The 12,347-nt window shown below is 39.0% G+C and overlaps 1 protein-coding gene across 2 annotated transcripts in view; it reads right to left on the bottom strand.

Moving 5' to 3' along the window:
* Positions 1–3,728: 3,728 nt before the first annotated feature.
* The window catches only part of AASS (aminoadipate-semialdehyde synthase), a 41,610-nt gene continuing 32,991 nt past the window's right edge, over positions 3,729–12,347 (bottom strand). Inside the window, exons 20-25 of one of the 2 annotated variants that reach the window (XR_010910032.1) lie at positions 11,733–11,828; positions 10,460–10,575; positions 9,342–9,430; positions 7,652–7,825; positions 4,528–7,438; positions 3,729–4,114 (exon numbers count right to left, since the gene is read on the bottom strand). Coding sequence is in view for 1 of the 2 variants with exons in the window: in XM_060777735.2 (XP_060633718.2) it covers positions 7,320–7,438; positions 7,652–7,825; positions 9,342–9,430; positions 10,460–10,575; positions 11,733–11,828 (594 nt within the window). In the remaining variant the exon portion in view is untranslated. Of the gene's footprint in view, positions 7,439–7,651; positions 7,826–9,341; positions 9,431–10,459; positions 10,576–11,732; positions 11,829–12,347 lie in introns of both variants that reach the window. The other variant, XM_060777735.2, reaches the window with a different exon arrangement.

Below are 12,347 nucleotides of genomic sequence, written 5' to 3'. Positions count from 1 at the left end.
GTCCACTTTATCTCTCCTCCAGGAGACTCAAAATGGCTTAATATAAAAACATCAGCATATCATTTAAAATATACAAATATGCAAACATTAAAACAGGATTACATATAAACAGTATTAAAATTCCCAGTTAAATACCATTAAAACATGGTTAAAGTTTAAAAACACAGCACCACCTGAATTGATCTTAAAAACCTTCTTTACAAGCTTTTAGCCTGCTGCCAGAAAGCCTTTCTGACTTCCCTGAGCAGGTAGTTCCAGAGTCGCAGGGCTTCCACTGAGAAGACCCTTTCTCTCGTTCCCACCAAGCGAGCTTGAGGTGGAAGCTGGACTGAGAGAAGAACCTCTCCTGAAGATCTCCGGGACTGTGCAGGTTTGCACAAGGGGATGTGGTCAGGCAAATGTCCTGGACCTAAACCATCTAGGGCTTTAAAGGTCATAACCAGCACTTTTTATTGTGCCCGGAAACAGACTGGCAGCTGTTGGAACTGCTGCAACGGGGGGTGGGGGTGGGGGAGTGTTCTCCAGATCAACCCTGGGATAAAGGATCTGTATACAGCCACCCCTAAGATTCCAATATTCTGTGGACTAGAAATGACCCATTGTGAGAAATGCCTGTATTTAATATGTTTATACAAGTTGGAAAGTGTATAAGACTATAATATCTAATTGAACTAATTTAACAAATTAGGTATGTGTCCAAAACTCTAGTCCTCCAGGTGTTTAGGACTTCAACTCCCAGAAGGTTCAGCTGACTTATTACTTCATTACACCAGAGAATGAAGGGAGGAGCCTTTGACAGCCTCACTAAACGACAAACCCGAGAATTCTGCAGGAGGCAGAAACCGGATTTAAAATGGATTCATTATCCAGTGTGATGAAGTAGTCAATGAACAGGGATTCTGGGAGCTGATGTCCAAAACACCTGGGAGATTGGAGCTTAGGAAACACTGAATAAAAAGGTATAGTATTGTTTTTAAATGTATTTAAAATCTAAATGAAACTAAGAATTTTAAAAAAATAAAAACTTGTTGACAGAGATATCACTTTATCTTCCAACCTAAAGGAATGGTATGTATTTATATCTTGCAACTAAATGAGTTGATTCTGCTATTTTTATAATAATGCAATTTAAAGAGCTAAAAGTGAATTGTTGCAGCATTAACACACAAAAATCTGATACTTCCTCCATATTACAAATTTATTTTACAACCAAACAAAAGCAAAGATCTTGCATTTCCTTATTTAAAAGTGGCAAACTATTTATTCTGCCTAAAATTACAGTATGTCTAATACTAGGCAAGTAAGACCTAGAGAGGCACCCAATGTGGATTTGTTTTTTCTTGACCTGCAGGCACTCACACCACATTAATATGATGATTAATAATTATTAAACATCTGTAGCCGAAAGCAGCTTATCCTTTTGTGTGTGGGGGGGGGGGGGGGTACACACAGACAAAAGAAAACAAAAATCAAAAGCACAATCTTAAAAATGTACAAATGAAGCTATATAAAAGGAGGCAACAGTAGCTTAAGATGGTTTTAACACAGCACATTATTGAGGATTACATGCCTGTCTGTACAAACAGGTCAGCAAGGCCCATGTAAATATGGGGGGGGGGGGGGGGGAGAGGAAGCCTTGGTAAACCACACCAGAGTTTGGCAAGTTACTTTTTTAAAAAGCACTTTGTTTACATTACACATCAATCTTTAGGAATTTTGTTTGTTTTGTGTCCAGTTGAAAAAAGTTAAAAGACCCTTGTTAATTATTGTAATTTGATGTGATTGTTCAAGTGATAACTCAGATTATTTTTCTCAAAATTGTATGATTCTTGAGAAAGGCCCAAAACCTGGAGGGGGAGCTCTTCATAAAATGCCTACAATGCCCTTAAAAATTATATGCACGACATTATGCAATATTTCAGAGAAGCTGCTTTGTATCTGCACAGTACACAGTGCTTATAAATGATATCACTTTTGAGCTTCACTGATCACCCAATATTGTTGTTGTTAAACCATCTGGGAGACTATCCTCCATATCACAGTATATTTTTATTCTGCTGCCATCAAAAACAATAACTTTTGGAAGGTTGTGGACACAGGTGGAAAAAATTGGAAAGTGGGTTTGGATGCTATACAAGTTTCATGCCAGAAGCAGATAATGACTGGAAGGTAGAGATTGTCCATAAGGGTAAAGGACTGAAAAGAAGCCACTATTATGAAATATAGCTGGAGAAAGCATGGTACGCCGACTACATGAAGCCGTAACTTTTTGCAATTCCAAAGTTGCCTCACATGTACACTTTTTTTCTGTCTCCACTTCCCCACAAATATGTTGAACAAGATCGACTCTGATTTCCAGAACTGCACCCTTAATTCTCAATTGACCCCACACAAACCTGGAAGTCATAGCTATTAACAACTTCTGATTACATTTTTTCAGCAGTGTCACCTAAGCTTGAATAAGTGGCTGTCCAGGGCCACGCTCTTTTGGGAATAAGAGTGGATGGGACCTGGCCTTTCTGTTCTCTTCCCTTCCTCTTTTGTCTAGCAGGCAGCAGTGAAAAGAACTGCACTTTCTAGACCAGGGCTCCTTAAAGAGTTCATTTCCAACACCTTTCCAACTGAGAAATTTTTGTCATCTCAGGTCTAAAGATAACATGGGTATCAAAATAAAACATTTACTGATAATAAATCCACATTTTCAGGGTTTGCTAAACAGGCTGATTTCATTTTTATGAAGTACTGCATATTATTTGAGAACACCTCCGTTTGGACCACTCTTAACAACTACCATGTCAGACTACACAGAGAAGTGAATGAAATCCACAAAGATGTGGACAATTTCAACAGAAAGGGGGAAACCATGAAAATGAACAAAATCTGGCTACCAATATTTTAAAAAACCCTAAAATCAAGACAATAAATAAAAAAACAACACTCAAAAAACAGATGAATTCCAGACAAGAATCAATCAGGGCCAACTAACACCTCCCAACAAAGGATATCCCCAGGCATCAACCAGCCAAGGAAGCTACAAGGCGATTCAGTGCTAATCAAGGTGGCCAATTGCAACATTCACAATTGCCTCAAGCAGACAAGAGTTCTTTCTCCCATACTGGATATTCCAGATACAGAAGCTCCACTTGTATAGTTTCCAACAGGCCTCACAACCTCTGAAGATGCCTGCCATAGATGTGGGCAAAACATCAGGGGAGAATGCTTCTAGAACATGGCCATGGAGCCTAGAAAATTCACGGCAACCTACATCTGAAGCATTTTCTGCAAAGTCCGCTGTAAATACTGCACATTGTTGCTAGATTCGTGTAAATGTGTGGCATTCAGAAACCTTTTAGTGTTGCCAAATTTTTCGTGACCCCAACATTGAGCTAAGGGGACCCCATTTGGGGTCGGGACTCATAGTTTAAGAAGCAGTGGTATACAGCAGGGCTGGGAGTTATGCTGCAATCCCGATGTTTTTGAACTACACCTACTAGCAACTCTAGCAAACAAAACAAGTGGAAGGGATTCTGGGAATCATAGTTCAACAACACCACAATTCCAACCACCACTCTAGGGCCTGAGCTGACCCCAATCAAATGAGGCCAAGGGTTGCCGGACATCAGACCCTGGGCCACGAGCTTTCCGTCCCAGCTTATGCTCACAAATGTAAAGGCTGCCTTCAACCCTCAACACAGCTTTGGACAGAATAAAAAGAGATAAGCACAAACAAAAGTCAAACGCTTTTATTTGTTATGCCACCATAGCAGAAGCAATGGATTTCTTTAAGCCCGACACAATATATAAAAGACTCTTTTGCCCCAAGGAGAGGATTCCAAAAGAAATACAGTATGCTGAAACAAGGAGCCGCTACAAATGTACAAACTAACCTTTCCAGCTGCCCTGAATCTTATAAAACAATTGCAGCTCTTCCTTTTGGTTATTTGAAGTATTTAAAGCCATATAAAAGAAAAGCTTCCAGAAAGGGCATCTTTTTGTTTGGGGAGTAGGCGCTTGAGGGTAGGAAGGCAGATGGGCAAGAATGGTGGATTGTTTTTATTTTGCTCATAAACAAAAACTACTAAAGCTGATTAGTATCCCAGAGCTGCTTGGTGACCTATCAAAAGGGTCACTGCCAGTTTGGCAGGGGCCATTTTATGTCCCAAATTGAGAAAAAGAAGTGGAAGGTTGTATACCTGAGCAAAATAAGTCTAGGGCAATGGGCACCAAGTTTTTATACACTCTTTTCAACAAGCACACCCAGCATTGTTGCCACTTGAACTGTTTGGGCAAACAGACTGGACAGAAGTTTTCTGCCTAGCAGTCAACATCGTTCAGTTGCTGCCCTGCATTTAGACTTAAATCTGAATCAACTAACCAGCAAGTGATGCTCAGAATATTCCCCAACAACCAGAGTTGAAAAATTCATGCACAGACTGAAATTTTGTCATAAAACTATGCTGGATTTTCTCTCCCTATCTGTGCGTATTCAAACTATTCCAGATAGTATGAGTAGACTTAAATTAAGGCCAAATGCTGCTGATATCAGTGAGAGCCAAGATATGTGAGTCATCTTGTTACCCAGAAGTGGAACTGTGACCACATACACAATTTTCTACAGCACATCCTTGTGTAAAGGAGGTACTGGATATGTCAAAGTGAGTTAAAAGTACAACTAGTGCAAGTTTTTTTATGGTAATGTAAAGCTACAATAGGATTTTGGCTTAAGGATGCAGTGCACACCATAGGACTTCCTTCTACATAAACATGGATAGGATTGAGTTATTATGGCAAGATCCCAAATGATCACCAAAGTAGATGGGATTCTTGGAGAAAATGAAGTCTGAGCATTAAACTTTTTCAAGTATAGTAGAGTCATGTATCCAACTTTTGCTCATGCAACGTTCTGTATTATTCAACACAGTCTGCTTCCACAGCTGTTTCAATACATTGCAATGTTTTGGTGCTAAATTCATAAATACAGTAATTACTACATAACCTTACCCATGTACCGAACTGCTTTTTCTGTCTATTTGTTGTAAAACATGATGTTTTGGTGCTTAATTTGTAAAATAATAATGTAATTTGACGTTTAATAGGCTTTTCCTTAATCCCTCCTTATTATACAACATTTTCACTTATACAACGTTCTGCCGGCCCATTTATGTTGGATAAGCAAGACTCTACTGTATATGAAAAGACCAAAAGCGATGCAAAAGAAAATCAGCATAACTGGGACAAAATAGCAAGGCAGCTTATTTCAGCACAGCACAGAAAACGCTTTAGTTCATGTTCATCTCCTCTTTGCAGTATTCCTCTGAATATATGGCAGAACAGTTTGCATACTCTTTTTTTCTTATAATCCATACACCTTCAAATCAATGTCCACTGAAGAATTTGCTCTTTCCTCACCTCATTCTTGTTCCTGCGGCTAGACCAAAGAGATTTTTCCTTCGCATTTACAGTGATCTTGAATAGGAAAATCTTGAACATTAGATATCTGGCTTCTAACAGAATATTTTCATTAAAATAAATAAATCAAACATGTGACAAAGAACCGGAAAAGATAAACATTTTACATAATTGAGAAACCTTACATGGTCAAATGATATCACTTTTGTTTTGGTATAATTAAATGAAAGGACAACTACAGAACAAAGACAGAATATGCAGTGCATATTATTATTTCATCCAAATATGGAACAAGAAAAGGGCTAAAGACCAACCAAGCTCCAACGTATCTGGAGCTTGGTTGAGGCTGATCAAATATATATACTGCACTGATATCTCAACAAGATAGGAAACCGTTATTCTGCTTGAGAATGAATCTTACAGACTACAAATCAGCTACCTTTCTATAGCTAAGTATACTACTCAGATATTACGTAGCAATCCAGTAGATTGAAACATAGTTCCAAACACCACAAAATTTGGCAAACATGGAACTAGTGTTATCACATAAAATTATTTTCAAAATTTCATATACTACTAAATTGTCTACAATAATGATAATAATACATTCAGATTTTCATTACATATAAAAATATTTTTGGCATAATTTTCTAGGTATTGCAAATCACATTAAGGTTCCCTTTTGCTTATAAAGGGCTCAGTATCCATGAACATAAAAAGATTTTTAGACAACAAGATTGAATGGTACATATTTTGTCTTTCTCACACTGGTAGAAGGTTTTCAGAATCTAGTGCAGAAGTCATTCCCATCCTGTTACCAAAAACTCTTTAACAAGATACTTGCCTAGGCTGAAAAGGTCACGATAAGCCCTCTATTAAGTACTATTTAAGCTCTTTGTTTAAGTCCAATTCACATTTGGTTTCACTGTTAGTACGCAAACAACAGCTGGTAACATGGTAATGATGGTACTGAAGTCCACAAGTATATGTGATGAATCAAAAAATGACTACAAAGGTGTTGATTCATTGGGAGTGGGAATGGGCAGCTAGTCCATATACATTTTTAAAATGTGGAGTTTACCAATTTAGTGAGGGCTCTTAATAGGAAGCAGTTTGAACACAGATCTAAAACCAACTGCACAGAACCCAGGACCCATGTTGGCATCCACAGAACATGGGAATCCAACTCAAAGAAGCTAAAGCCAGCATGGCCAAATGTGAGGGATTCTGGGAACCTTAATCCAATATTATTTTAGAAGCGAAGATTGGTCATATAGAATAGATGGAGTGGGGAAACTATCCACATTTCTTTCATAAATATTACAACATTCATCTTCCCTGTATTTCAAAAGAAAATACAGGGAGCTCATCAAACTCAACATATTCTCAGCACTTGGGAGAACTTTGAAGGCAAATGCTATTAAGATGCAACTTTTGTTGTAAACATGGACGATTTATAACGGAGGCTGGGGACCTAGAATTGTCCCTCCAGCTATATTTGACCAAACTCCTGGCTGGAGCCAATGTGTCGGAGTTCAAAATATATAGAGAGCCATTCATTCCACACCTTTGCTTTCTAAGTACTTTTACAGTGCAAACTGCTTAGAAATCAAAGTCCCACAGATGATGACTCCCTGAGACTTCGTTTCAGGTAATTATGGCCAGAGTTGGAACCTTAAAAGACAGAGTGCATAATCCGGCAGGAAATAGGACAATATTGTGCAAATCTCACTGAAAACAAACCTGGAACTTCACAAGAGCAGAGCAGTCATAGCATAGCTCCTATTAAATGTCAATGGTCCGAAAGATTTTCCAGAAAATAGGTGTCCAAATGCAATTATTTTCAAGCTGCCAATTGTTAATAGAAAATTAGATCTTGCAAAAAAGAAGGAGGGATGATGAAGCCTCTTTTATTGCTTGATAACGCTTTGGGTACTGTAAGAAATGCCTTCAGCTTGAACCCGTTTGAGTATTGGTCCATATATATTCTTTGTCAATGGGATAACCATGCCTTTGGCGTCAATTTCACCTAAAACAGAAATGATGTGTTGTTTTAATTTGATTGACTTTCAATGCAATGCAAAAAAAGAAAACCTTATGGAACCTTTATTCTAAAAGGCTACAGAGTTCTTAAACAAAACAATGGAATTGCTTTCTCACAGTTAGTCTAAATATATTGAGTATGACTAGAAACACAAAAAATGCAGGTCCTTAGTAAACAAATAAAAACTGTCATACATACCATCGAGAACCATTTTTGCCGCAATAGCCGTTGGATACCCTACAGTTTTCGCCATTGCAGAATATCCTTTATCACCATATACTACAAGATTGACATATTTGTCTTCCAAATGACCAGATGGATGCTTCAGCCCTATTTCATTCCTCATAACTATCATGTCCCGCTCTCCAGCACCTAAAAGGAAATATTAAAATCTATATATACACATATTATATTAAAGATGGACTGCTGCTTCAATAATTGACTACATAACTGTTTCATGATCTGCACAAGGACCTAAATCCAATCCAGTGTACATTTAGGATATCCTGCTCCTATCCTCGTTCAGTTTGCTTTTCATTACAAACTTTTCCCCTCCAAAAGTGTGTTATGCTGTATTACATAAATAATTTATCATGCTACTTCCTTGTGCCAAAAAAGGATGGTGGTCAATGTCTAGATTTATGGGGCCTCAAAAAGTATATTTGACCATGCCGCTTCCAGATGGTGACACTTTCCACTATTATGCCCATTCTACCTTATGGTGCTTGGTTTGTTACCATAGACCTTAAAGATGCCTACTTTCATGTCACTATAGGTCACAACATCATACATATGGGAGCTGCGATGGCGCAATGGGTTAAACCCTTGTGCCAACTGAACTGCTGACCTGAAGATCTGAAGGTTAGCCGTTCAAATCTGCAAGACAGGATGAGCACCTGTCTGTCAGCCCCAGCTTCCCATGCAGGGACATGAGAGAAACCTCCCACAGGATTTTAACACACTAGGGAATCCTCTGGGCAATGCCCTTGCGGACAGCCAATTCTCTCACCCCAGAAGCGACTTGCAGTATATTCTCAATTCACTTTGGACATGATAAAACATAAGTATTCCAATCATTTCAGCACTCTGATAGTAACTATTCAGATTTGCCAGTTATTCATAATTTCCAGGACAGGAATACCTCTCTTGTTTCCCTGGTTTGTAATTAGCATTACATTTCTGATTTTCATTAAAACAGTATCTATTAAAGCAGTATTTACACTGTTTTTCAGCTGAAAAGGTTCCCATGATAGTTTACACAAGATCAAAAGAAACTCTCCATGCAGAATTACAATTAATAAGGCACAGTACAAAAGGTGATAGAGAACAAAACAAACAAAATATGCTCAGGCACCAATTCTTAGTTGTAAAACCAAATGGGAAGGAGAAACTACTCTTTCAACAGAACCAATGGACAGCTCCCTGCTTCTGAGCATTTCTTAGCTCCAATCAGATGGAATTTCATTGAAAAAAGAAGTACAGAGAAAACAAAGGTTTTTAAGGAAGTCATATTTTAATACTTTATTTTCCCCCCTTACTTACACTTTATAGCAATATTGGTCCTATTGCAGAAAAAACAAGCAGCATAGGAATCACCTGCCAATACCCTGATCTAAAGAACATTAGAAACATCAAAGTCTCATCAAAATAACCTAACAGATTAGTTTCAAATAAAGCCCTTTGAGTGTGTTCAAGAAAGAGATGGAAGAGCCAAGTAGTGTGCCTATGGAAATAGGAAAGGTGTGCTTAATTTTAGTACTTTGTCTAGATGTACCAAAGTCAAATAGCCAGCAAAGAAACCTGACAAGCTTTTCCTCTTCTCCTTTCATAGAGTTAGGATCAGAAAAATGAAACGAGTCAACCTGCAAGCTGAAAATGTTTCACGTACCATAGGACAATTTCGCCTCCATGTGCTTGGCCAGTGCACCCACGATTGTCTCTGCTATTGGAACAGGTTCATCTCTGAGTAATCCCAACCTGAAAGGTAGAGAAAATGGTGACACTGATCAGGATATTTAAACAAACATTTTCATAAAAGACCAAAAGGATAAGGTGACACTATGTCACTGGGACAAGGCTTTTGTGAATGAAAGCAACGAAGGAGAAGTAAATGCAAAACAATTACAACAATTCTGCTCTAGTCATGGGTTACTGCCACACTGTGTCCTAATATTATCTACTTAGTGTTAGAAAACTGGTATTACATCGCTGGTTTTGGGAATTCAAAATAATTTGTTTGCAGTTGGAAATTGCAGTTCATAATTTTTTTAGCAACATAAATTGTATGTTGCCAAGCTTTGAAGCTGCAAGGCCATCAAATGCTAATCAAGGTGGCCAATTGCAACATTCACACTTGCCTCCAACGGACAAGAGTTTTTTCTCCACCCTGGACATTCCACAGATATATAAACCTCACTTGCCTAGTTTCCAACAGACCTCACAACCTCTGAGGATGCCTGCCATAGAGCCATAGATGTGGGTGAAGCGTCAGGAGAGACTGCTTCTGGAATATGGCCATACAGCCCAGAAAACTCACAGGGCACACCCGGTGATTCCGGCCATGAAAGCCTTCGACAACACATAAGTTATATCGGTCATGTTTTTATGTCAAATAAGAGGTCTGCTACTTGAAAGAAATGTTTCACTTCATGTGAACATGCGTTTCTGGCCCTAGGAATTTGTGTATAGGGGAATATCCTTTATCCTACACCAACTTAGATTTATTTACACATACGATATCAATGGTTTGCTTTCCTTGTTATTTTTTATATTCCTCCTGCTTTTGGGTAGGTCTATCTTCTGGTAGCGTTCAAACCCAATGATTACATGGGACATTTTTATCTCTTCGAATATTCTGGAATTCTGGGATCAGTCTCTCAATGCAGGTTTTTTAATCCATTTGGATGGGATTTAATTATCAGTTCAGGTCTGTACTCTATCCCTGGATGTTAGAGAGGAGAGCTTTAAAATGGCAGTGACCAAGGCAAACCACATAATGTGTCATACCATTCCACTGCCTCCAGTTGCTTTTCATCCTTGTTCAATTTGTGATAGACAGCATCACGGAGATCTTCAGGTTTGGCAGACTGATGAAGTCCAAGTAATTTGCACATTAAGTCTTTCTAGGTATGAAAAGAAATGACAAACCACCATGTGAGCATCCAGTAGTCAAAAAAGGAAGAAGTTACCAAGATGTCTCTCAGTCATGTGTTTACCAAGACACATCTGCAAAGCTGGTGAGATGGAGAGAAAGCCCTCTTTCAATAACTTGTCTTGAGGAGCTTGTACAAAAAGTTGGGATCTTTCAATTAGTGTGGACCTAAGCTGTACAGTACTTTATGTGTCACAATCAGCACTTCAAATTATATCCTGAAACGGACCAATATCTAGTGGACCAATTTCAGCACTGCATTTCTATGCTCCCGATAACCAGCCCTGGTCAGTGGTGTAGATCCAGTATTTTGGACCATGCAGGCAGCTCCAAGTACAGTATATTACAGTTATCCAGATGGAATGACATCAAGACATATCCCACAGTTAGATCTGACATCTCCAGGAAAGGACATAACTGGAACACTAGTTACATTGTGCACACATACCCCTGGCCATTACTGAAATGTGGGTACCCAAACTCAGGACTGAGTCCAAGAAAATATACCCAATGTATAAACCTGAGATTTCAATGGAAGCATTATGCCATCCAGCACAAGCTGAATCCCTATTCCCCAATCTGCCTTTTGGCTGATGAGGAACACCTTTGTCTTGACTGGATTACATTTCAGTTGGTTTGTTCTCATTCAGTCTATTACTGATAAGAGGTACTGGTTTAGTTATGAAACAGCTTCCTGGAGTCAGATGCAAAAGAGACTAGACTGAAATAAAATTCATATCACTTTCAGAGCCTGGTTATAGGTAACAATTCTCATTGGGAAACAACAGGAAACCCCAAAAGGTCATTTCACCAAGCTGCTGAAACAGGAACTACGTAGTTTTGTTTTGAGTTGATGGCAAGTGGGAAAAATGTGCAAGTGATGAAACTATGCCCATATAAACACCAAAGAAAGATTGACTTATAAGGGAAACAGGTAAAATAGTACTCCATAGGGTTTGTCAATAAGACCTTGTTGAAATAGAAAGAGGTCCTTCATTGCAGGATGTCTGTCTTCTTTGCAGAAATCAGATTCCAAAATAATTGTAGATGAAGCTGAGCCCAATGGAACACGATTTGGTATCAGCTGAGTCTCAGTATAACTTTTCCAAGTCAATGAGCAAGTCTTACCCAGTTTATAGATGGTGCTGTCGCACTCAGCATAGGACATGGCTCTGGATTGATTAGTCCTAGTTTCACAAAGCCTGATATGGCTTTAGCATAACCCTGGAAGAACAGACACAAAATGTCAGAAAACACCACTGAACACAGGCCCCTACATGTCAGTAAAGCAAAGAACCAAGGAGTGACTCTTTTTTTTTTCATGTCAGGAGCAACTTGAGAAACTGCAAGTCTTGTCTGGTGTGAGAGAATTTGCAGTCTGCAAGAACATTGCCCAGGGGACACCCGAATGTTTTACCATCCTATGGGAGGCTTCTCTCATGTCCCCGCATGAGAAGCTGGACCTGACATATGGGAGCTCAGCGACTCCTGACACGACAACAACAACAACAACCCCACTCCCCAAATTAAAACTGCCAACCTTTCGGTCAGCAGTCCTGCCTGCACAAAGGTTTAACCCATTGTGCCACCGGGGGCTCAAGCAGCAACATGAGAACCAAAGACAAAAGTTCTCCCCCATTTCAAACCTTCTGCTTTTTCCTACCCACACTTTCTACACAGACAGAAAGTTATCTGTGACAAATTTGAGGCCCATTTTTGCAATCATGCATAAAAACAGATTTA

This window comes from Anolis sagrei, chromosome 5, assembly GCF_037176765.1.
Source record: "Anolis sagrei isolate rAnoSag1 chromosome 5, rAnoSag1.mat, whole genome shotgun sequence".
Lineage (NCBI taxonomy): Eukaryota > Metazoa > Chordata > Lepidosauria > Squamata > Dactyloidae > Anolis > Anolis sagrei.
The sequence above is the reverse complement of the archived record's forward strand: the minus strand, read 5'-3'. Positions and strand labels throughout refer to the sequence as shown.